The sequence below is a fragment of the Anguilla rostrata genome, chromosome 14 (assembly GCF_018555375.3).
Source record: "Anguilla rostrata isolate EN2019 chromosome 14, ASM1855537v3, whole genome shotgun sequence".
Lineage (NCBI taxonomy): Eukaryota > Metazoa > Chordata > Actinopteri > Anguilliformes > Anguillidae > Anguilla > Anguilla rostrata.
In genome coordinates, this window is record NC_057946.1 from 4,876,355 (window position 1) to 4,899,270 (window position 22,916).

The 22,916-nt window shown below is 47.1% G+C and overlaps 2 protein-coding genes across 7 annotated transcripts in view; both read right to left on the minus strand.

The window, feature by feature from the left end:
- Nucleotides 1-9,160, minus strand: part of akna (AT-hook transcription factor) — a 29,925-nt gene extending 20,765 nt beyond the window's left edge. The window contains exons 1-3 of one of the 3 annotated variants that reach the window (XM_064307045.1): nt 8,886-9,159; nt 2,654-3,353; nt 474-1,395 (exon numbers count right to left, since the gene is read on the minus strand). In XM_064307045.1, coding sequence (XP_064163115.1) covers nt 474-1,395; nt 2,654-3,029 — 1,298 coding nt within the window. In that variant the 5' untranslated portion in view covers nt 3,030-3,353; nt 8,886-9,159. Of the gene's footprint in view, nt 1-473; nt 1,396-2,653; nt 3,354-8,885 lie in introns of all 3 variants that reach the window. The other 2 variants (XM_064307044.1, XM_064307046.1) reach the window with 2 other exon arrangements.
- A 4,511-nt stretch (nt 9,161-13,671) lies between these two features.
- The window catches only part of whrna (whirlin a), a 91,036-nt gene continuing 81,791 nt past the window's right edge, over nt 13,672-22,916 (minus strand). For all 4 annotated transcript variants that reach the window (XM_064308016.1, XM_064308017.1, XM_064308018.1 and 1 more), the window contains one exon: nt 13,672-16,446. In XM_064308016.1, coding sequence (XP_064164086.1) covers nt 16,264-16,446 — 183 coding nt within the window. In that variant the 3' untranslated portion in view covers nt 13,672-16,263. The remainder of the gene's footprint in view (nt 16,447-22,916) is intronic.

The following is a 22,916-nucleotide window of genomic DNA, read 5'->3' on the forward strand; positions in this document are numbered from 1 at the left end:
ATGTCACAGGCCTGACAACTCATAATTATTAATGAATCAGAGAGCGAGAGGGAGAAAGTGAGAGAGAGAGTGAGAGAGAGAGAGAGAGAGATAGAGAACACCTATCTTTCACAACGCCCATGAAGAACCTGCATTGTATATTGTAACCACACCTCATTCTTTTCCATACTAGCTTTAAAACAGAGAGAGAGAACGAAACCTTTTCACTAGAAACCTATGCAGAGATGATCACTTTTCACTGGAGAAGGACAGTTGGGGACCCACTCGCTCTCACCAGTGAACGTATGAAATGTGGAGTAACATCAGCAGATAAGAGTGCCCCACCACGTCCTTACGTGACCCCTCCTGAACTAACTTCAGTCTCAACTGCCACAGTCAGACTCACCTGTCAGTCAGTCTCACCTGTGTAGTCAGACTCACCTGTACAGTCAGTCTCACCTGTCATTCAGTCTCACCTGTGCAGTCAGACTCACCTGTCGTGGTCAGAGTCCCTGCATCCCGTTGAGGATTTGGGGGTGCTTGCTCTGGGGGCTTTAGGGCTCCTGCGTACCCCTGGGTCTGGGTTGTAACGAGGGGAGGGCTCGGGGAGCTGGGCCCGGGCTTTGTGGCCGGAGAGATGCATGCTGGGAGTCTTTTTTCTGCAGGGTGCCGGAGACGGAGGCTTGCGGGGGAGAGGGAGAGGCCGCGGGTCGCACTCCTGCTTCTCCTCTACACCTCCTTCTCCAGCTCCCTCCTCCTCCTCCTCTACCCTGCCCACTGGGGCCGGGGGGAGGAAGAGCAGCTCCTCTGCCTCGGGCTCGGAGGGCGGGCGGGCGGTGGGCGGGGCTCGGCCGAGCCGGCTGCGTCGAGACTCCGGGAGGCCCTCGGGGAAGCCGGATTCGGGCAGAGTCTCGCCCTCGATCCCCGCCTCAGAGTACGGCTGCCCCCTGGAGAGGCGCAGGGCCCCGGCGCGGGACAGCGGGGACACCGCGGCCCCTCTGGGTCGGCACGGATTTGGGGACAGGTCCTGGTTAGGGAAGGCCTCCTTTGACTGTCCCCTCCCATCGTCCTCTCCCTCACGAGGGGAACTGACCCCTGAGAACGGACCTGCCGAAATCTCCCCCGCGAGGTCGCTACCATGGAAACTGCCCCTGGATACGACGTCCCCGCCTCGCCGTGTGTCTCTCGTTCCCGTGGCGATGAGGAACAGTGGCTCACAGCGCCCCCTGGCGTCCGTGTCCTCTCCCTCTCGCTCTTCATCCGTCATGTCCAGCTGCCTGTCTCTTTCCGGAAGCTTCTCAGCCTGCCGATTGCGGATCGCCCAGCTCGCTGCACCTTCCTCGCCGTCGCCATCCTCCTCTTCGTTCCCTTCCGTTGCCCAGTCTTCCAACTCCACACGCTCTTCGTCCTCCTCATCTGGGGAGAGAGAGAGAGAGAAAGAGATAGCGATAGATACGAAGAATGGAGATGGAGATAGAGACAGAGACAGATAAATGTTTGATGGATTTGTCTATTTTTATTCGTAACCTTTTGCAACAGAGTGATGTTATGCCAGTAAACATTTCAAAACGGAACAGAGATAAATTCAGACGGAGATACAGATAGAGGGGAATGAGGCACAGTTTTATTTCGACTATTCATCGCTCAACAACCGGCAGACGCTTCCCTGCCCTGCGCTCACTCACTGTGAAGTAACACAAAGACAAAAAGCTTCCAAACTCATTTTTACAAGTATTTAATGGAAGCTGAACTCTCAACTATGATTAAAAACTGGAATAAAAAAAGAATTAGCTGCAGATAATGCCTCTGAGCTGGTGCTTCACGGAAGAAGAAAAAAAAAGCATTACAGAATTCATTAACTTGGCTGAGTGTGCCTAACGTCTTCTCATAAGCACGCTGCTCGCTGCATTTACAACAGATAAACCATCTCTGTCGCACATTAAAGGCTATTACATAACATGACTTATTTTGTTTTGCAGATGCCCTTATCAAAATAGACTTATCACAGCTCATAGTTTTACATCCTATCCATTCATAATGCTGGAAATGTACTGGGGGCAGTTCAGGCCGCAAAAATAAAGACAAATCAAATTTACTTGCACATTGCATTTCAAAGGCAAGGTGGCAGCACTCTACATGGGATATGAACTTGCACACGGCCCAGTTCCCTGACCCTGATACCAGCGCTTCTCAACTTCAAGTCTCCTGGGCCCCAGTGTCTGTAGTATTTTCTCCAACCATGCACTACACCACCTGATTTCACAAATTAACTTACCACCTTGGTATAGGAAGCAGTGGCAGCTGCTGAGCTGATAAGTGAGCAGGGTGGAAAACTTTCCCTTAAACTGATTATTGGTCTCCATCTATTTTCAAACACTTCCCTTGATTAAGATTACAGTGATTCGTTCACAAAATACTCCCATCAGATACAGTCAGTTCTCCTGAATTAGAATATTAGGCAAGTAATAAAATTATTTTTATTTGCATCGCAAAATTGTACTTGTCTTGTCAACACTATTTAAAACTGTGCTCTTCATTCCCCGCACTGCAGCCTGCAGGACCTGGAGTTGAGTAGCGCTGCCTTACACAGTACAGCAGTTCCCTGACTGCAGTGTAAGGTGATGCATATATTATTTTGGGAGTGAGACCCTTGGTGTGTGTGTGGGAGACTCACAGAGCGAAAGGCCAGGCGACCGGGACAGGGGCTCCGAGTCCTCCAGCTCACTCAGGCCGCAGCTCTGATCCTCCAGTGGGTCCTCATCCAGGGGCCCCTCTTCGAGGTCCGGGGGCCCGTCTTCGGGGTCCGGGTCTCCGGGGTCCCAGGTCAGGTCCGCGCCCCCCTCCGACCCCTCCTCCAGCTCCTCCCCCGCTGAGGCGTCCTCCAGCCCGATGATCCCGTTCTCGTCCATCTGGCCGAAGAAGTCCCCGCCCGCCACCGGGCTCTCCCGCGCCCCCTCCCAGGGTGAGTCGCAGGAAGAGGAGGGGGGCCCTGATTCAGGGGCCTGCCGCCGACCCCGCGCCCCAGCTCCACCCGCTTCCCTCCTCTCCATGCTCTCTTTCACACGGCCAGCTCCGCCCTTGCCTTGCCCTTTGACCTTTGACCCTAGGTCCTGTTCACCATTAAAGCTCTGTTGACCACCTCCGGAGCCATGATGGAGGGGGGGCTGTTTACAAAGCGTGGCTTCGACTCACGACGGGGAGGGGACTTTGTTATTGTATTTGGCCTCACATGAAGATGCGATTATTAAAAGCCAATCACAATGCTCCTGCCAGTAACTGACTCATCGAGCTCACAGACGTGATAGCCAGGGTGAAAGACCAGCCAAGCGGTTCACTCCCCTGCAGTGGACTGGTCAGCAGCGCGTTCTGAAGTCCTACAGAATAAAAAAAAAAAAGAACAACAGGAATATAATGGTGAGAACCAGTCATCAGCCCATCTGTGCTCATTCTGTAGAGTCCAGAAAGTCCAGCACTGGGTCAAGCCATGACCTGAACACTCCAAAAGTCTCAGTCCCTGTTACATAAACTGGCAATCTCTTCACCACCGCATTGAAAACTTTTGTTAAAAAACTTCCTGAGCAAGCTTGTTCCGAAACAGACAGACAGACGGGATGACTTTGGGGAACATCGTTCATAAAAAGTAAACAAACGACTGTCACTCATAACAAAGTCATTAAAATCCCATAACTTATAATACACTTCACAAACTTATAAATATTGCACACATAGATTATCTCAGCGTATGCACACCAGCCACATTCATGCACATCTATACACACACACACACACATACAAGGGCATAAAATTAAAGCACAGATGTGTACACGCACACATGAACACGCGCGCGCATACGCACGTACATCCTCTGTTTTGGTTGCCTACACGCACGCTAATGCTGCACAGCCTCTACCTGAATGCGCTCTTCCTCAACGAGCCCTGATGGTTAATGGCATCTCATCGGCGTTGCTAATGCCGCTATTCATTATCCACATAATAAACGCACCCCTAACGAGCTGTGAAATATCTTAATTACGTACAAATGTTTTCTTCCGCAACGTGCACAGCTTCTGCCACAGGTCAACACCAACATGTCAGAATAAATCATAACCAATCACGTCACGCCTCATGAAGAGGAGCAGCCCTTTTAAGCAATCTTTTGGTCGCCCCAATTCAGAATCGGCAATTACGCCTCACGGGTCACCACAGCGCCACCTACACCTGGGCAACAGGCACTGCAGCTCAAGCACAAGCCAGTGAGAACTTCATGTATTTATTTTTACCTTAATTTTTCCAGATAGAGCAACTGTGCCCAATCTGCTTTGCAGTGACAAACGGGGGACTCAAAGTGGTTTTGGGAGAGCGAAGGATTGTATAACCAGTCAAAAGTAGGACCAGCGCCAATGGAAACCTGGCCTGCTCTTTTGAGAAGAGCCATCAGATGTGTAAAGACCACAGTGAGCTAGGACCTTGATTTCACATCTCATCCGAAAGAGGGCACCATCTACTACAGCGCAGGTGCCACGTCACTGGGCTGGGGCCTTGGGTGTCTTTGGGACAGCGTCTAACTGCCCCTCCAGCACCCCCTCCAGCGGCAACCAAGGAGTTTTCCAAGGAGGTCTCCCGTTCCAGTACTACCAACGGCCAACCCGTAACATCAGCAGTATTACATGAGAAGGGCACAGTGTGGTAAACTGCACGAGTGCAGGAGATTTTTCACCGAAGACATCTTGTACCCCGGCGGGTGTTTGGAGCACTGCCGAGAGGAACTAACGTGGTGGTGACCCAAGAAGCCCAGGAGGAATTCACCCAGTCTACCTCGGCAAGACAAGACCGAGCGTTTCCTGCTACTACGGGTTCCCAGCCACAGTCAACTACTGAGACAGCTACAGAACATAAGCTGTTTCGACCCACCTTTGCAGGAATGGAATACACTTAAAGCTATCCTGAAGATAAATTCGCAACATAAGTAAACATAAAAAATTCATGTACTTCAATTTTTTATACACATTACTGGGGAATGCAGCCTATTTGCTTTATTTTCCAAAAGGTCCCTGTATATGCCTTCTACAACATCAGCAGAAAAGTGCTCTCAGAGCCCCTCGGGGGCAGGCAACACGCTCTTCTTTTCCTCAGGGGACCAGATGCCCTGTAGCCCCCTAAAGCCCTGGCCGAGCCAATGGCCCCTGTGAGAGGGGGGGCACGAGGAGGCGCATTCTGCAGCGCGCTGGGACGGCTGCCGTGGGGAGGGAACTCCGGGCTGAAGGGAGGCTGTAACCGTGACGACGGGCACAACAAGAGGCAGGCAGGGCGCCCGGCTCAGAACGGAACTCTGAGAGACGGGAACTCTCCCTGACGGAGAACAAGAGCATCGGCCGTTCACCGCGGTGGAAAACAGAACTCTGAGGAAAACAGCGAGTGCGTGAATGTGAGAGAGAGAGAGAGAGAGAGAGAGAGAGAGAGAGAGAAGAGAGAGAGGGAGAGAGAGAGAGAGAGAGAGAGAGAGAGAGGGAGAGAGAGAGAGAGAGAGAACACCTTTCTTTCAGAAATGTTCATAATGTATCTGCACACCCTGTACTTTTCTGTGTCGGCCTTAAACCAGCGCTGGCATACAGCAAAGTCATACCCTGTGCACACAAACACGCAAACATGCAGGCAAACATACACACAGAAGAACACAAACACGCTTGTGGACACACATGCAATCAAGAGCACACGACTAAGCACAATCTGATGGCAGCAATGTGAATTCAAATCAAAGCAGAACCGGGTTTACAAACACACTGTGTCGGATTTATTCAATATGAACGGCATCCTGTAAAGTCGCCGGTTTCAGGTCTACCATTACAAAGCAGTGGTGACAGTAGTAGTGGTAGTAAAGATCTGGAGGGTACAAACAAAATACATCTTGCGTGAGCTACAAGGAGCCATGTTTCCCATGTCTTTTTCATTCAAAGAAAACAAACAAGTGTGTGTGTGTGTGTTTGTGTGTGTGTGTTTCTGCTGACACAGACGAGCACACGGACAGATTTATCCTTTAAGCCACGCTGACTCAAAGTGGCCGGAGTCCATGTTGGCTCCCGCGATCTGGTCCAGATTAGGGAAAGCCGATTATTAGCGCGCGGCTCCTAATTCAGAATAACAAGCAGGCCCAGGCAACTGCGCCGGGCGGCTCCCCGGCCTCCGTTCGGCCAGGAGAACAACCCCCCCACACGCACTGTACTTACTGGAACAAGGTGCTCCAGATGGCCTTCCCTATCTTCAATGGCAGCAGATGCGAAGAGCTCAATTAACCAGGCAAGCAGTCGGCGATTATGCGACCCGACTCTCCCCAAGCAGCACGCATTAATCATCCTTCTTTTTTAAGCAGACGATTTCCAGTGACACTGCCAATAAATAATTATTATTCCGAAAACACATTCAGTCTAATGATTTCTAACAAATTAAAAACCAGCGCCAAAGCCAAAATAAAGAAAAGCGTATTCAGAGTGATTTACCTCGGTTTGCCTAAGCAAAAGCAGACTGATAGATTGCAAGGGCACTAGCGTATCAGTGAGTACAGGTGTACCTGTTTTTTTTTGGCAGTTTAATCAATTTCTGACAAGTCAGGGAAATTTATGAAACTCACCAGCCTCAGTATGTCCACTGCTGCAAAAATACGAGGAAAATAAGTAATGCTACATGACAAGCAATAGTAAATCATGTGTTCAAGGCCTTCAGGGGCAGAGCATATGCTTTGTCAAGGGGTAGCTGGGGGCTTGCATCCAAATCATGTCCTTTTTTTGGGCTGAACTGGTAAATTGCAGTCCAAGAAAACCTTACTCACTGGCTGGCTCCCGCAGTGTCAACGTCACACCACTAGAGGGACGAAAGTTACAGCTGTTCACAGAGTGTCCGTCCAGTTCTTGAAATTTGCTTTTGTTTCGTTCTGTGATCTACTGTACTGTGCATGACTTCAAGACATTATATTAGTGTTTCCATTGAAGCCATAAACTATGGTGAAACAAACATGTGATGAACACAATCTCCTTTACTTCAAAGAAATAAACAATCACCTTACTAATAACAAAAAAATATTTGAGAAAGCATTTCATTGTGCTTGGATAAAGTTAAATTCTCAGCAGGGAAAGAAATATATGTGAGTCATAGGGCAAATTTTACAGCTAGGCAACTCTGCATGACAACGCTGTTCTGAAAATACTTCTGCACTCCCAAACACATAAGTAGCCCGTTTGACAGATAGCACTGCTCGCAGAGAAGTGTTCCATTCTAAAGTATGCTTTCCTGTGCTCCACACGTATTCACAGTTCCTAACAATGGCTGACGAACCATCACTGTTCATAACAATGGCTGACCAACCAACCATCACTATTTTAAAACAATAAGTTGTTCTACCAGTGGTCGTGTTAATGTACTTTTAAGCAGGGAAAAAAAAGCATTTAAAATGCAGGGGGAAAATACACTGCAGATATTACGATTTAAAAAAAAAAAAAGATTACAAAGTGCCCATTATACAGACTTGAACCAAAACAAAATAATTACTCTTCCTTTGAGCCAAACGGCCTTTGGTGTCTGACATTTGCATTGTTTACTGATCATAATACTTAACGCAGCCATTGATGGCACTGCCAGATACAAAGAGAAAGCTTAATTTGAGTGAGAAGTCGAAAACGAGATGTCACCCTGAAGCTAGCTTTCTCAACACGGTAAATTAAAACAGAAATTGTTCTAGGGTTTAAAAAAAAAGATTTAAAAAAAGAAGTATTATTAGCCTTTGTGGCAAAATTTGTTTTGATCAGAATGGCAAAACATTAGCCCTGTTAGTAATGCAGTCCTATCTCAGCCCACTACTTCCTCCCGCTTCTATTCCAAGAGTCATAATAAAATTATGAACGGCATATATTCATTGTGTTATTGTGAGTTTTATGCATATTATGGCAAAAATAGTTACTTTTATCATAATGCAAGTGAATTAGTGTAAAATGCAGACATTTTGACATTTAGCAGACACTTACCTCACCAGTTTTAACTGGGTATTTTTCCAGAAGCTATTAAACTTAAATGCCTTTGTAAAGTGTACAAGCTCAGTCCCTAACCAACCATTATACAATTATACAACCATTATACACTGCCACACAAAACAAACGTATGCGTCTTCCCTTACACGGCAGGGTAGGGCAATAACATCATATTATCACCGTAAATTATAGGCCTAACGTTGCTTATAGGAGCACGCAAGTGCTCATACAGTAACGTCCGAAACCAGAGTTGATTTGTGAGCTGAAGACACGTGTCTGGGAGGGCATCCAAAAAAGAACCTCTCACCTCTTAATTCGCCAGAGTCTGACCAGATACGTATCTATAACATTATGTACGGATTCTGGTGTTTGACCCGTGTATCACCTGTTTGCTAAGGGAGCGTAGGCCTATCTCGCTACATGCTGTATATTTTACTGTGTCGTTGGAAATTAGTAGGCTATTTTGGCATAATCCTATTATTTTATTATTATTAATTATTGTATGAAATAATACTAATATATTTAATATTTTATACATAAGACATTAGTCCTAATATGTTTCACATTGAACAAATATTTAAATACTGATATTTTAATAAAGCAATTTGCCAACAAATCGCAATACAAATAGGAGGTACGCAGCACACAAAGTACACCTTTTGAATACTGATAAATGTTGGGCGATGCATGTGCCTGTCATTAGCTTGCCGCCAATATCTTGCTTCTGCAATCTTCGTTAGCACCGAAAATGCAGTAGTTACAGCTACCTGTTGGTAGCCGTATTAAACATTTACGTCGTTCAATGGCAAGCAAATAAGCGAACCGTAAGCCAACTACGTGCATTATCCCGACTAGAGAAACTAAAGCAAAATGCATTTTTCGATAACCTACCTCACACGTTTGTTTCTCAAGAAATAGTTTCATGGTAGAAGGGGATAGCTTGAGAGAGACGCTGAGGTTGCAGGCTTCGAAGTAGCAAGCTTGGGGTTGCCTTGAGAACGGCGCATAAACTAACAAACTCGACGTGTGTCACCAAGCGACAGGGCAACCACGGCTTCTCAAAAATGTCCCCGTCCCACTTTGAATCGCCGAATCCTGCAACGATTCGACACAGGGATGCAAATATCAATTTGGTTAGGCAACTTTACTTCACACATTTCTTCGTCTGTTTACTGTTTACATTTCGAAACAATAAATATGCGAGTGTGTGTGTTTTTTATGTTAGGCGAATAAAGTGGATTGGATAACCTGAGCTAAATCCAGCCATTTTCAGATATTTACTCCACACATTTGGATTTTTTTTTAACGACTACTCTTTCGCTAACTTTCCACCTGACAAAGAAAAGATGTTTTGAAAACCAATTTTAATAATAAGCAAACAAAGCCTACGTATTACAGTTAAATAGATACCCCGTAGCTCTATTCAACTCGAAATCGTTGTGCCTTTACTCTGTAGGTGGGAAATGGGTGTAATTAGATGCAGTACGATTTAAAAGAAATCTGTTCCTGGACCCGCAGTTCAGAACCATTGGACTGACATTTCCGAGACGCACCTTGATCAGAGCAATGCCTTCTGCGTAACAGAAAAGTCCACGTTTTTACAGGTCGTCACCAACTTAAATAAAGCAGACGACAATCTTCTCCACACCGTTGGTATCAGTCAATTGTTTCATTCTTATGTAGCAGATTATTGGAGCATTATGCTTCTTATTATTCGAACATGGTCATGTAATAGCATTCTGTGTATTTGCGAATTATGCGAAACAATCTTATTCTGAAAACTTCGATAGAACAGAATCTACAGTAGCTCTATAACCAGCTCACTACCGTGCGTAGTGCAACATTTTTAATGTCAGGCTCTCTGCGGCAATAAACAGTGGGTCAAGCTGACCGTGCCATCGCCATTCGGAAAAAAAAACAAGGCATTGCAAAACCATAATTATAATTCACGTTCCCAAAAAGGCGACATTGCCGACAGCAGTGAGAAGGATGATGTAGTACTTATGACGACCAGAAGGGAGCCTTTTGAAAAACGCTATACCCTTTGATACCACGTAAGGGAGCTGTAAGACCACCGGTTACCATGTGCTAGCTAGCCTTTGTGGTCCTGCAGTCAAAATAGAAAGCTGGACTATTGTATGATATCGTGTCTGTAAGAAAGTTGAGAACCGGGTAATTCAAAATGAAGAGTAGCATAGCAATAACCTTAATATTGGCAAGAAAAAAATTAACCATAAACTTGAGTTATATCCTTTTAATACATGGCAAACGATACATCATATATTTGACAACGTATCTATCGCTAGCCCACCATAATGAAATGTAATGCGTAGTGCAGGAAGCGGGAAGACAGTGGTCTCGTTTACCTGTCACCTCCACCTGACAGAGCACAACAGCTCATCCCTCCTGCTGAGCACTGGCCTGCAGCTTGTCTGTATGCCAATGTGCTGCAGCTTTGTGTGTAGAGAGAGAGAGAGAGAGAGAGAGAGAGTATTCCTATTTGAAAACAAGAGAGACAGAACACCTCTTTCATCTAAGACCTGTGAAGGACAGATTTTTGGAAAAAAAGATCTGAACATATCAGAAACCAAACAAGTGTGTGCGCCTGACTTAGTATTGATGGGTGCTGAAAGAATGGTACATTCTGCAGTGGTTTCACATGCAGTTAGGATTACGGATATCCTATCTTTCCAGGAAATTTAAATGAGAGAATGAAAATGATAGGCAGCCTGACTTGGCAGCACTATAATGGTTTATCATGCCAGTAAAACACAATTTAATTTAACCAGAGAGAAAAAGACAGGGAGAGACACTGCACTTTCACATTAATTACAGTCCTATTTTTTTGTGTATCAGTTCATTACCCTTTCTCAATCTTTCTCACTTTTTAAATTAATTGTATCATTATCTTCGTAGATTCTCAGTAATGCCATTATACTTTGTTCTCCTTTGTAATATATTTGAGTTTTTTTTTTTCTGTAACACTGTATGTATAGGGAAATAAAATGTGTGTTCATGCCAGTAAAGTTAAAGACGGTTGTTTCTGCAATAACAGCTTAGTCATTTAAACACGGCTTTTGTTTACCTTGTCCTTCTGTTGGTTTCCTTCCTTTGCTTTGGCAACACTGTACGATGTCAGGCCAGTGGAGGACCTATAAAATAGAATTTGAAAATTAATTTGAAGAGCGATAGAAAAGAACGGAGAAAAGTGCGAGGGTTTCCGTGGTTGTGTAGGCTCAGTATTATCTTTGTCGCCCTCAGCAGTGACAGCCATTGCTTCTCCATGCCGTGATTCGTGTTCCTTCTTGCAATAACTGAGAGGAATAGGGTGCTGCAGGGTCACCTTTGACACAGTCAACCACAACATCCTCCTCACAACGTCTGTCTCACCTAGGCATCACTGGCCCATCTCTCAACTGGTTTCAACTCATACCTCACAAATAGGTCAGAATTCATATCTATCCACGGTCACACCTCCGATCTTGCCACTGTCACGCAGGGTGTCCCTCAGGGTTCTGTTCTTGGTCCCCTCCTTTTCACCATCTATATGCTTCCTCTTGGCCCCATCCTCCGCAGCTTTGGTCTCAATTTCCACTTCTATGCAGATGACACCCAGATCTATATCAGCTCTACATCCACAAATCAGCCACCCACTGCCATCATTGAAACCTGTCTGACACACGTCAAATCTTGGATGCAACACAATTTTCTTAAACTCAACTGCGAAAAAACTGAAATTATTCTCATCGGACCAAAACCCCAGCTCACAAAACTACACAACTTCTCCCCTGTCTCCCCCTCCGCCCTGGTCCGCAACCTCTGTGTCATACTCGATCCATCCCTCTCCTTTGAAAAGCACATCAACAACACTGTCAAGGTTTCATTGCGTAATATCTCCAGACTCAGACCCTCTCTCACCCACCCCGATGCAGAAAAACTCATTCACGCCTTCATTTCCAGCAGACTGGACTACTGCAATGCACTCCTCACCGGTCTTCCGTCCCGTCTCCTACACAAACTGCAATTGGTTCAGAACTTGGCCGCAAGAATACTGTCCCGCACATCCTCCCGGTCTCACATCACCCCTATCTTGAAAGATTTACACTGGCTCCCAATCACATCACGCATCACATTCAAACTCCTCCTCCTAGTTTACAAATTCCGCAATGGCCTCGCACCCACTTACCTCTCCGATCTCCTGCTCCCCTACCAGCCACCCAGACAGTTACGTTCATCCACTGCCGGCCTCCTCACCATCATCCCCTCTCAGCGCCGTTCTTTTGGCGACCGCGCCTTCTCAGTTGCCGCCCCCAAACTCTGGAATGCCCTCCCCCCTGACATCCGTACCTCTGACTCACTCACCTCCTTCAAATCACGTCTTATAACCCACCTCTTTTCCCTAGCTTTCCCTTGATGTTTGTCTCATCCCCCCGCCCTTATTTATTTTTTTCCTTCTCTGAATTGTATGTTTCATTGTATGTAAGCATATATGAATGTATGTACCACTTATTGTAAAGCGTCTTTGAGTTCATGAAAAGCGCTATATAAAATAAATGTATTATTATTATTATTTATTATTCTCCCAGGGCTGCCCGCAGGGTCTCCACCACAGCTTTAGAGGTCATGATGACAGGAACCGATGTGGCCCTTCAAGTATGATTTTAGAATCACAAGCGTTTTAGATTGACAACCCCTCTCCATTTAAAACAAAATGGACACCAGCGGAATGTCAAGTGCTCGCAATTTGAATATCGTCAGCTCACGCAGTCCTGGGACGTTCAGGGCAGGGCTTCTCAACTACCATTTCTTTGGTGTCAGAGAGGGGCAAGACATTCACAGTCATTCCTCATTATATAGTCGGTAATGTGAGGAATGCTGACGGTGTACAGATGCAGACCTGGATGTGCATTTATGCATTTGAATAATACAATATTTTACAATGTTTTTTCTCAATGATCAAAGGACCAAGAATGAGTGAGATCTTTGGCAGGCCACACCCTGCTTAACCTGAATAACTCTGCTTTAGGATGGCAACAGTTTGAGAATCTTTTGTCTGCAAAATGGATCCACTTCAGGGTTGACCAGTGTCCCATGATTAAGATGTACCGATGAAGAAAAATGGTCCCCACTTACTTTCAGGCGTTTAGTATACTTATATGGATATGAGACTTCACATTCAAGTACGCCCTTACTTGTACATGCCAGTGATGTACAGCCAGGCACTGCCTACCTTATTAAATATGCAGCAGAAAATATGATGATTAAATTCCATCTCTGTTGGAAAAAGGATAATTCGATAATTCACCTCCTTTGTTGTCACACGTAAAAAGCTTCTTTTTTTTTGATAATACAATAAAAATTAATGGTCAACTGGGTATGAGAACAGTGCCTCAAACCCCGTATGCATACCTCACCAGATGTTATTTGACTACTCAGCACGAGGAAAAGGTTTGAGCTGAGATCATCAGAGCCTCTGGCTGTCCTCCCAAACCCACTGAGAATCCATCTCTTTAAACGACATCTCAGGTCCATCAACCCCTCTCGTGGAACTATCTGAGAATCGCTGATGTCCGGCAACTTTGTAATTGCTGGCGCACTTCATAATGATCCCTGCAGCTCTTTCGCTGTGAGGGGACCTGCATAAACGACTCAAATACTTTACTTCCAGGCCTTTAAAACTGATTTATGGAACTGTTTAATTGTTTCTCTTGTGTGATCAATTCTTACATTATGCCGGTGGTCCATACATCATTGTATGGACTGCATTGTAAGTTGTACATGACAACTGCATCTGCTTAAAAATCTTTTTTTTTTTTTTTTTAAGTCAGTCTACCAGCTTGCAATAGCAGAAAATCTATAGGCTCATCTGATGGAAAGCTCCTCTAGCCAAATTACAAGAGGAGTTTCTTGTGCGATATTACAGTACAAAACATCCATAGTTACAGTATTCGACTTGGCATTAATGGAATGCTTTCAGTAATAGGGGGACAGAGCATTCAACACTCAAACACAGAGCCAATCACCTGGTGAATATATAGGATCTGTGTTGCCACGGTATCACACCAGCAGAGTGTGTGTTCTAACAGTGGCACAGTATAACGTTTACACCAGGGGTCCTATCCTGGAGGTGCCCCTTCCTCCTCAGTCACCATGACAACATCTCCCATTCAGAGACTAAAACTAAAACACACAGAAAAAAATTAACAGCCAAAAAGCCAAAAGCAGGCAGGACTCAGAAATGGCCTTTACTGTCATCTAAGCAGTTACAGTATAAAGTTTTACAGTATATATATATATATATATATATATATATATATATAGATCACAACTTCATATATTGTATGTATACACATTTTGTATTCATGTTCCTCCATACATTACAAGTTCATAATTGTAATTCAGTATAAAATATAAATATATATTTCAAATCTTGGGAGCACGTGCACAGGTGAATGGAACCCTTCCACACAGCTGTCTGTCTGTCCCTTTAGAAAAATACAGCAGTATTCTGCATACGACTCTCATCCACAAACACAACGTGTCACTGCGTGTTCAAAATAGCATTTTTTTTCAAGTCACTGAGTTATCGTCCTTCAGTTCGTTCCTTTATGAACTTCAGAGATTCTGTCTCCTCTGTGAGGAAGATCGCTGTCACTATAGCGATCATTCCGGGAAAAAAAAACACCTGAAGTTTCCCCACACCTGAGATGTCTAATTGCAAGTTTCTCCCCCTGCCCCTCTCCCGTCTTCCTCCCCCTCTCCCCCTCCCTCTCTCCTATTCCACAATCCTTTTCAGTCCTTTTCTTTTTTCCTTTCCCCTTCCCACATTTGCTGTGTCCTCCATGACTAAATATTAACGGTAAAGTGCCTCAGTTTCTCTATTTGTGTTTATTTATTGTGTCTGTTTAACCTCCGTGTATGTGTTGGGGTTCCCTTTGTGTTCTCTGCACAGACCCCCCATGTCCGCGTGACTCGTCGACATGAACACCAAGCTTCAAAAGTGACCCCACATTTCCAAACCCCAGCCCCTGCCCCACCATTCCATCACCAGTGTTGAGTGTAATTACAGTGCGGTGGACGCAATGGACCGATGAAAAGAATACAGACCACAGCTGACCTATAGGAGACGAGCCAATCGAAATGGTGTCATTTAGAGGAAAAAAAAAATGTTGCAAAGGAAAAGCCAAGAAGTTTCGCCGATGGCAGTTTTTTTCTAAACGTTGTTGGAAAGTTCCCACCTAAAAAACCACTTCGTGTAGTCTCACATTGTACAACTCTCTTCTTTTTCCTTTTTGCGTATTTAAATTTATTCATTTATACATGGAGGAACTTATTAGAAAATAAACCGGCAGCTCCGTGTACATATAAAAAGAGGGATTTGGGAAAAGGGCTGTGGAGCGGTGGTACAGTTACAGTGCGGCTGTGAGTACGTGTGAGAACCACATCCCCCCAGGTGCACACAGTGACGGTTTGACACAGAGATTAGACACACAGTGGCATTAGCAGGAGTGGGGGGGGGGAAATACAGTCTCCCACACCGTGGTACGACATTCGAGAGAGAGAGAGAGAGTTCAACAGTCCAGCCCCGTGAGATCCTGCTCACGCCCACGCCCAGCGAGGTGGAAGTGTAGAAACGGGACGCCGTAGAACCCCTGGGGGAGGGGGGCAGGGGCGGGAAGGAACTCTGTAACCGTCGGATACGTGGCGTCGGCTGGAAGAGCGGGCGTGGGACGTGGAAGCCATTGGAGGGTCCTGTGGGACTGTCCACTTCCTGTTTCCTGTTGGGGGCGTCTAAACCGCAGAGGGAGGGGAGGACCCACCCCCTTCACGTCGTCTCAGTGACGAGTCTCTGCCTCCTCCCACTCTCTGCTCTCTCATTGGCTGGACGCCCGCCTGGATCGGGGGCCTGGCATTGGTCAGCTGTGTTTGCCCCACACCGCAGGGGGTTTCGCAGGGTATTCTCACAGGGCAGTCGTGAACAGCCGCCCCCCCTCGAATATGGGAAAGCCTCTGGCGCTCACTACCAATCACAAGTATTTCTCCTCCCAGGGCCCCAAACTCTGGCCTATAGCAAGGTGCTGAGGGTGGGGAAAAGGGGAGGAAGAGGAAGAGGAGCAGAGAAAAGGGGGTATGGCCTAAAACATGCAGAACATATTTTGACCCCCCTGGCCGTGCTCAACGGGCCCCCTCTCCCCCGCCTTTAACAGCCCTCCTCCCCCCAGCGCCCCTCCCCATGGGTTCCACAAGCGCGGCGCCTCTCTGGCGCCCCCTACAGGGCGACGTTGAACTCGGTGACCAGGAAGTCGACGTGGTCGCGCTCTTTGGTCTTGAAGGCCTCGGCGATGAGCTGCGCGGCGTCCCGGTGCTCCCGCCCCCGCAGCGGCACGCCGTTCACCTCCAGGATCACCTGACCCACCTTCAGCTGCCCGCAGTTGTGGGCGGAGCCACCTCGCTGCACGGGAGGACCGGGGGAGAAAAAAAGGAGAGAGAGAGAAAGAGAGGGAGAGAGAAAGAGAGGAGAGAGAGAGAGGGGGGAGAGAGAAAGAGAGAGAGAGAGAGAGAGAAAGGGAGAGAGAAAGAGAGAAAGAGAGAGAGAAAGGGAGAGAGAAAGAGAGAAAGGGAGAGAGAAAGAGAGAAAGGGAGAGAGAAAGAGAGAAAGGGAGAGAGAAAGAGAGAGAGAGAGAGAAAGGGAGAGAGAAAGAGAGAGAGAGAGAAGCGAGAGAGAGGGGGAGAGAGAAAGAGAGAGAGAGAGAGACAGAGAGAGAGGGGGGGGGAGGAAAACAACATGTAATAAGTTGCACTGCCACAGTACTCTATTTGGTCACAGAGAATCAATGCATTTTCAGATGCATCAAATTGTAATATGTTGGTGTCAACTGGAAGGGAGACCGGGAGCCGGCTCTGTTAAGAACACACTCAGCTGAGTATCTGCTGGGTCAATGTAATCTCAGAAGCCTGAGCGCCCAGTTCGATATCAATGATGGCTTTCTAAACACAGCGGGACACACAAGGAAAAGATTTTCTTTTACTCCACTTTATTGAACTGTACGCCGTATCTGAAATCGATCCTCCATGGATAAAGCAGTTATCGCTGTTACTGCTCTGTTAACACTTTTGCGATGGCAATTTCTGTAAAAGCACCCGTCCTAGTCCTGTAACTGTTCAGTGAGTATAATTACCAGATGGGGGGGGGGGGGATTTACCCTTAAAGGGATAGTTCTCATTCTGGAGTATAAAATATATTATTTCAGTTTTAGTGTGTGTGTTTTCAATGGACCCAGACATCTTTCGTGTGTGATGAAGGATATTTCAGATCAGGGCTACTCAACCTTACTTCCTGGACCAAGGAGGTAAATAATTAGTAAAATCAGGTGGTGTAGTACATGGTAGGAGAAAATGCCTGCAGACATTGGGGCACTCAGAACCAGGACTTGAGTATCCCTGTTTTTAGATATTTCCAGGCATTTCTGACTGTTTTTTATAACACTGCTACAAGGACATTTACAGGTTGGTGGTTTAAAGCACTTCAGGAAGGGGAAAAAAACTTCAGGAAACATCAGAGCAGCTTGCACAGCAATGGTATGTTTCCAGACATCAATTTTTAGCTGGTTTATTCCCAATTATAAACACAAATAGCCACTTTTATACTGTGCCAGAGTGCTGGGGGTCTCAGGTTGCCTGTGCCAAAGGAAATAGTTCCAAACTAAAATAAGATTAAATGCAATTAAAAATATTAATAATCATGTAATTTCGACATGTACGACCTCTGCAGGTGTATCCTTATTCTACTAGCCGCTTTGAAATTACATTAAACCACTAACTTGTAAACAGCACCCATATCAGACACCGTAAAGCCAGCAGGGTCATCAGAAACCCACTGCACCCAAACACTGTCTGAGCCAAAGAAAAACTTGCACTAAAACTGAAATCGTTTTTCAACTCCAGAAAGCACAACTTTCAAACTTTCAAATTTCAGTGTAAAAATGTAGAGGACGTATAGGGACACAGTCTTGGAAATTTGTACAGGAATTAACTGAAGCTGGAAGGGATTTGAGTAATATTTTTGGTGTAAACTATCCAATTACCCGGGGTTTAGTACTTTATTTGCAGTACTGTAACCCTCCAGGTGCAAGTAAACCTCCGGGATATTACAGACACATTTGAACACGGCTTCACCAATATTCAGAACAAAATTATATTTATGTGACTGCATGTGATTGTATTTCAGAAACATGGTTGATCCAGGGGATTTATTTCAGAACGTGGGATTAACGAGATAGCTGGCTAGCTTTTGGAAACCTTTTTAATTTGATTAAATCAAATCAAATCAAAATTAAATTTACATTTCATATTTATATTTTTTCCACACTGCAAACGCAAACGCACCACCAATTATACACTGCCCACGTCGTCAGAGGGTAACAAGACCAGCATATTCTCGGTTCATGTGTCCACACCTGGTCTGACCAGCAGTGGCCGCTAGAGAGCGATGAGACGGACGGAAGAAGCTGGCCCGCCCTCTATCATTCCCCGGCAAGGCTGGGCCAATGCAGCCTCCGGCCACAGCTGGCAACGGCACGACTGAGACTCGAACACCCGGCCTCACTCTTCGCCTTCAGAACGAGCGTCTGTACAAACACGAACCAGCCGGAGGGCCCGTGAAATCGTGAGCCGTTTCCCAAATATTTGCGAGGACGAGCCGGACGAATCCTTAATCCCGTTTCACAGACAACGGCCTCTGGAGCTGGCCCTAGCTCTGCCTTCCCTTCCTGGCAGGTGAACGCATCCGTGTGGAAGCGGAGGGAGAAAGAGCCGTGGTGCGTCTCCAAGCAGAACTCTCTGACTGACCTCCTGACAGCGGGTCGACCCTCGTTCACACGCCCATCGCACCTCGGTTCCAGCCCTCTCCACATCAGGCCATTTTTTGTTTAAAAAAAAAATGTTTTTGATTTATTTGACATCTCTAATCCCACCCGAATGTCCAATGTGCTGGAACTATGTACCAGCGTGCTCACATACGCCCCCCTGCTGCCAAAACACACCTCCTCCTCCTTCTCACACTACAGCCACAAGCCGCACACGTGCAGAGGCGAGGCCCAATCATATGGGGCGACATAGCTCAGGAGGTAAGAGCGGTTGTCTGGCAGTCGGAGGGTTGCCGGTTCGATCCTCCACCCTGGGCGTGTCGAAGTGTCCCTGAGCAAGACACCTAACCCCTAATTGCTCCCAACGTGCTGAGTGGTACCTTGCATGGCAGCCTTTCACCGTTGGTGTGTGTGTGTGTGTGTGTGAGTGAATGGGTGAATGAGAGGCATCAACTGTAAAGCGCTTTGGATAAAAGCGCTATATAAATGCAGTCCATTTGCCATTTTACCATTTACCATACGCATGTGCGGAGGGCACCCAGACAGCTAACAGTGGTCGCTTGAGCAATGGGCACCTCTATCACCACAGGCCGAATCCCTCCCATACACCCCCGGGGGCGATGCAAAGCCAAAATGTGCACCGCCCCTGCCGGGGCCGCCGGCCACAGTCGGCACTGGAGCTCTGTCACTGCGGTCCTCGCTTGGACCCTGAGGGAGCCTCCCCGCTGCCCCCGCATCAGACCCGGCCATCCCCCGGACCAGACCAGAGGAAGACGGGCTGAGAGAGGACAGGCCTCACGAAGGAGACGGGCTGAGAGAGGACAGGCCTCACGAAGGAGACGGGCTGAGAGAGGACAGGCCTCACGAAGGAGATGGGCTGAGAGAGGACAGGCCTCACGAAGGAGATGGGCTGAGAGAGGACAGGCCTCACGAAGGAGATGGGCTGAGAGAGGACAGGCCTCACGAAGGAGATGGGCTGAGAGAGGACAGGCCTCACGAAGGAGATGGGCTGAGAGAGGACAGGCCTCGCGAAGGAGATGGGCTGAGAGAGGACAGGCCTCACGAAGGAGATGGGCTGAGAGAGGACAGGCCTCAGAAGGAGATGAGCTGAGAGAGGACAGGCCTCAAGGAGATGGGCTAGAGGACAGGCCTCATGAAGGAGATGGGCTGAGAGAGGACAGGCCTCATGAAGGAGATGGGCTGAGAGAGGACAGGCCTCACGAAGGAGATGGGCTGAGAGAGGACAGGCCTCACGAAGGAGAAGTCCCTCCCATCGGCGCGTCTCACCGCTGATCACGCCCGGCTCACGCCTGGCCTCTGGGCTGTTCAGAGCAGGAGATTCACAAGACAAAGAACCACCCCGCCGCCATCGATCGCCCAAGACCCGGCCTTAATTAAACGGGTGACGTACGGGCCGCTAGAAAACAAAATAAAAAAATAAAACGCTCCAGTGGGCTGCTGGGAGATCGTCTCCCGGAGGTGACATTTAATGCTCTCAAGTTTATTATTGGCCTTTCTTTATAAAAAAAAAAAAACAACGGGCGTGAGGGTGTGAGGGAGCGGGAGGTCAACGCTTCCCTAAAACGGGCCGGTTAGAAGATCAACCGGTAGGGTGGAGCTGATGCCAACTGTTTAGACTGGCAGGGTTTAAAAAAATAAAAAATAAATAAAAAAATGTTTTAACAAACATACCCGCTTGCCAATCATGACGCTCACAGAGGGGTGACCCTCTCGTGTGATTGCCTCAGTGAGCCAATCACCAGCCAATCAAAGATGGGGCTAAATATGGGAGGGTGTTTATTTTTAAATGCTTTTCTTTTGGTATCTTCTACCGAGCACCAAAAAAAAAAAAAAACAGACATAACAGAAAAAAAACAGACATAACAAAAAAACAAAAAGACCCATAATTCCTGACTGCCACAGGAAGAGAAGCTTGGAGAAAGAGAGAGCGGTAATGGAAAGAATCCTGGTGTAAAGGACTGAGTTTTCATTGGAACGATATAATTTGGACAACACGACAGTGCTCACGAAGCATTAGATTCTTTTGATTGGAGCATCTGTTTTTCATCTACAGCATAGGCAGAACACAAACTACTTCTGTTAAAAGACTTTCTGCTATGTTAATGTGAAGGAAGGAACCTAATTTAGACATACTAAGTTTAGAGACACCGATTGACACAGCCTATAAAAACACGCGCAGCTGTGGTGATGTTTTTGAGTTCGGTACGTACAAAAGTTGGCAACAGAATAACCGCATTTCAATGGCGACGGCATTGTGTCAGAACATTTGAAAATCGTGCCTCAGATTTATAACAAAAACACACAAAAAATGTCGAGCGTGAACCCGAATGTAATTACTTCACTAGTCACCAGTTCAAAGCCTGAAAAAAAACCCAAAAAAACCACACACACACGCAGAATTTGGCACTATTCAGACAGCGTATTGATATGGAAATCTCTGCGTGCTCCGGCCCTCTCCGCTCCTCGCTGCAATTAGCCTGAGTACAAAAGGGGGAGACTGGCAGAAAATAAAAATGCATTAAATTCACTGATTTCCATTACGCTGATGTTGAGTCAACTCCCTCTCTCCGCTGCAGCCTGAGCAGAAGCCCACGCGAGCGGGCCTGTCTGTTAGCAAAGCCCGCCCTCTTCCTCTTCCTCTTCCTCTTCCTCTGCCTCCCCTCCCTCCGTCATTCTTTGAAGGGGGGGGGGAGGAAGCAAGGTCTTCCCCTCCGATCTTCCTCACAATGATTTCCTATTCATCCCGCCCCGCCCCCCACACCCCCCCCCCCCACCTGAGCCCACCCCGTCCAGCCCCCATGCTGTGTAATCAGCCCTCTCTTATCACCAAGGATGGCTTTCAATCACTCCCTGGGGGAAAAAAAGAAAAAGAAAAAGAAAAAAAAAAGACGAAAAAAAAAGAAAGACTGAGGAAGAAAAGCAGCGCTTTCAAGAAAGTGGGAATGCCACAGATCCGTGGCTCGGTTCAGAAACGTCATTCCACATTTTCATACAGAGACAAAAGAAAAAAAACGGGTTAGAGAGAATGAGCAGGAAGATGCCGAATGAGGAAATGAAAGCCCGTTTATTACCCTGCTGGAGCTGGAGCTGGAGCTGTACCAGAACGCCAGAGAGGAGTGTAAAGGATGCTGGGAGAGCCAGGCGTGCAGACTCTCTCAGTGACACACACAGCATGGCTGCCTCTTCCACAGCGCCTGCTCAACACGGGTCCTACCCCAGGCCCTCAGGCTCTCACTCCTGGGCTACTGCAGCTCCCCTCCTGCCGGTCTCCCTGCTCGCGGCGCTACACCTCCGCAGCTAATGTGGAACGCAGCCGAGCGATCGTCACACCCCTCCGGACCCTCCACCCCACCGCACCCCCCACCCCACTTCACGGGCCGCCCGTCGCCGCTCGGATCGAGAGTAAAACCACGGTGTAATCCTGCAGGTAAGTGGATGAATCAGCTCCACTACACATCCAGTCAGTCCTCAAACCCGACACCCCGATCAGATCTCTCTGCTCCGCAACCTGGAGGCGACTGCCCCCCCCCCTCCCCCCCGGCCCGCACAGCCCCTTGTCCCAGTCACGACGACCATCTGCACTGGCCCCCACAGCACTGGAACCAAATTCCCAAACTGGTCGGGGCATCACAACCATCAGCCATCTCCCAATGCAGACCGCGACTTGGTTTCCCTCTCATCCCCTCCCAATAGCAGTCCCTCCCTTTGTACCAATTATGGTATTTTTATGGTTTCAGGTGATATTTTTATGGGTTTTATTTTCTAAGGCCTTGTTATGGATGTAGTCTTAAGAACTTGTACTTTGTCTTTTGCCTAACGTAGTTAACTTACAGTAATGCTTTCGTGATATTGCATCTTGCTGGTCTGGGAGTATGATGTTTGCCAGGTTTGACAAACGTTCTCATAATAAGCAGGTGAAAGCACTTATTTCTCCTCTATCGGGAGGTGCTCAGGATAACAGCATCTGCTAAACGAATTAAATGTAATGAAATTCAGCCTGTGTTCTGCTTAAACCGGCTCAAAATGGCTTTCCTCA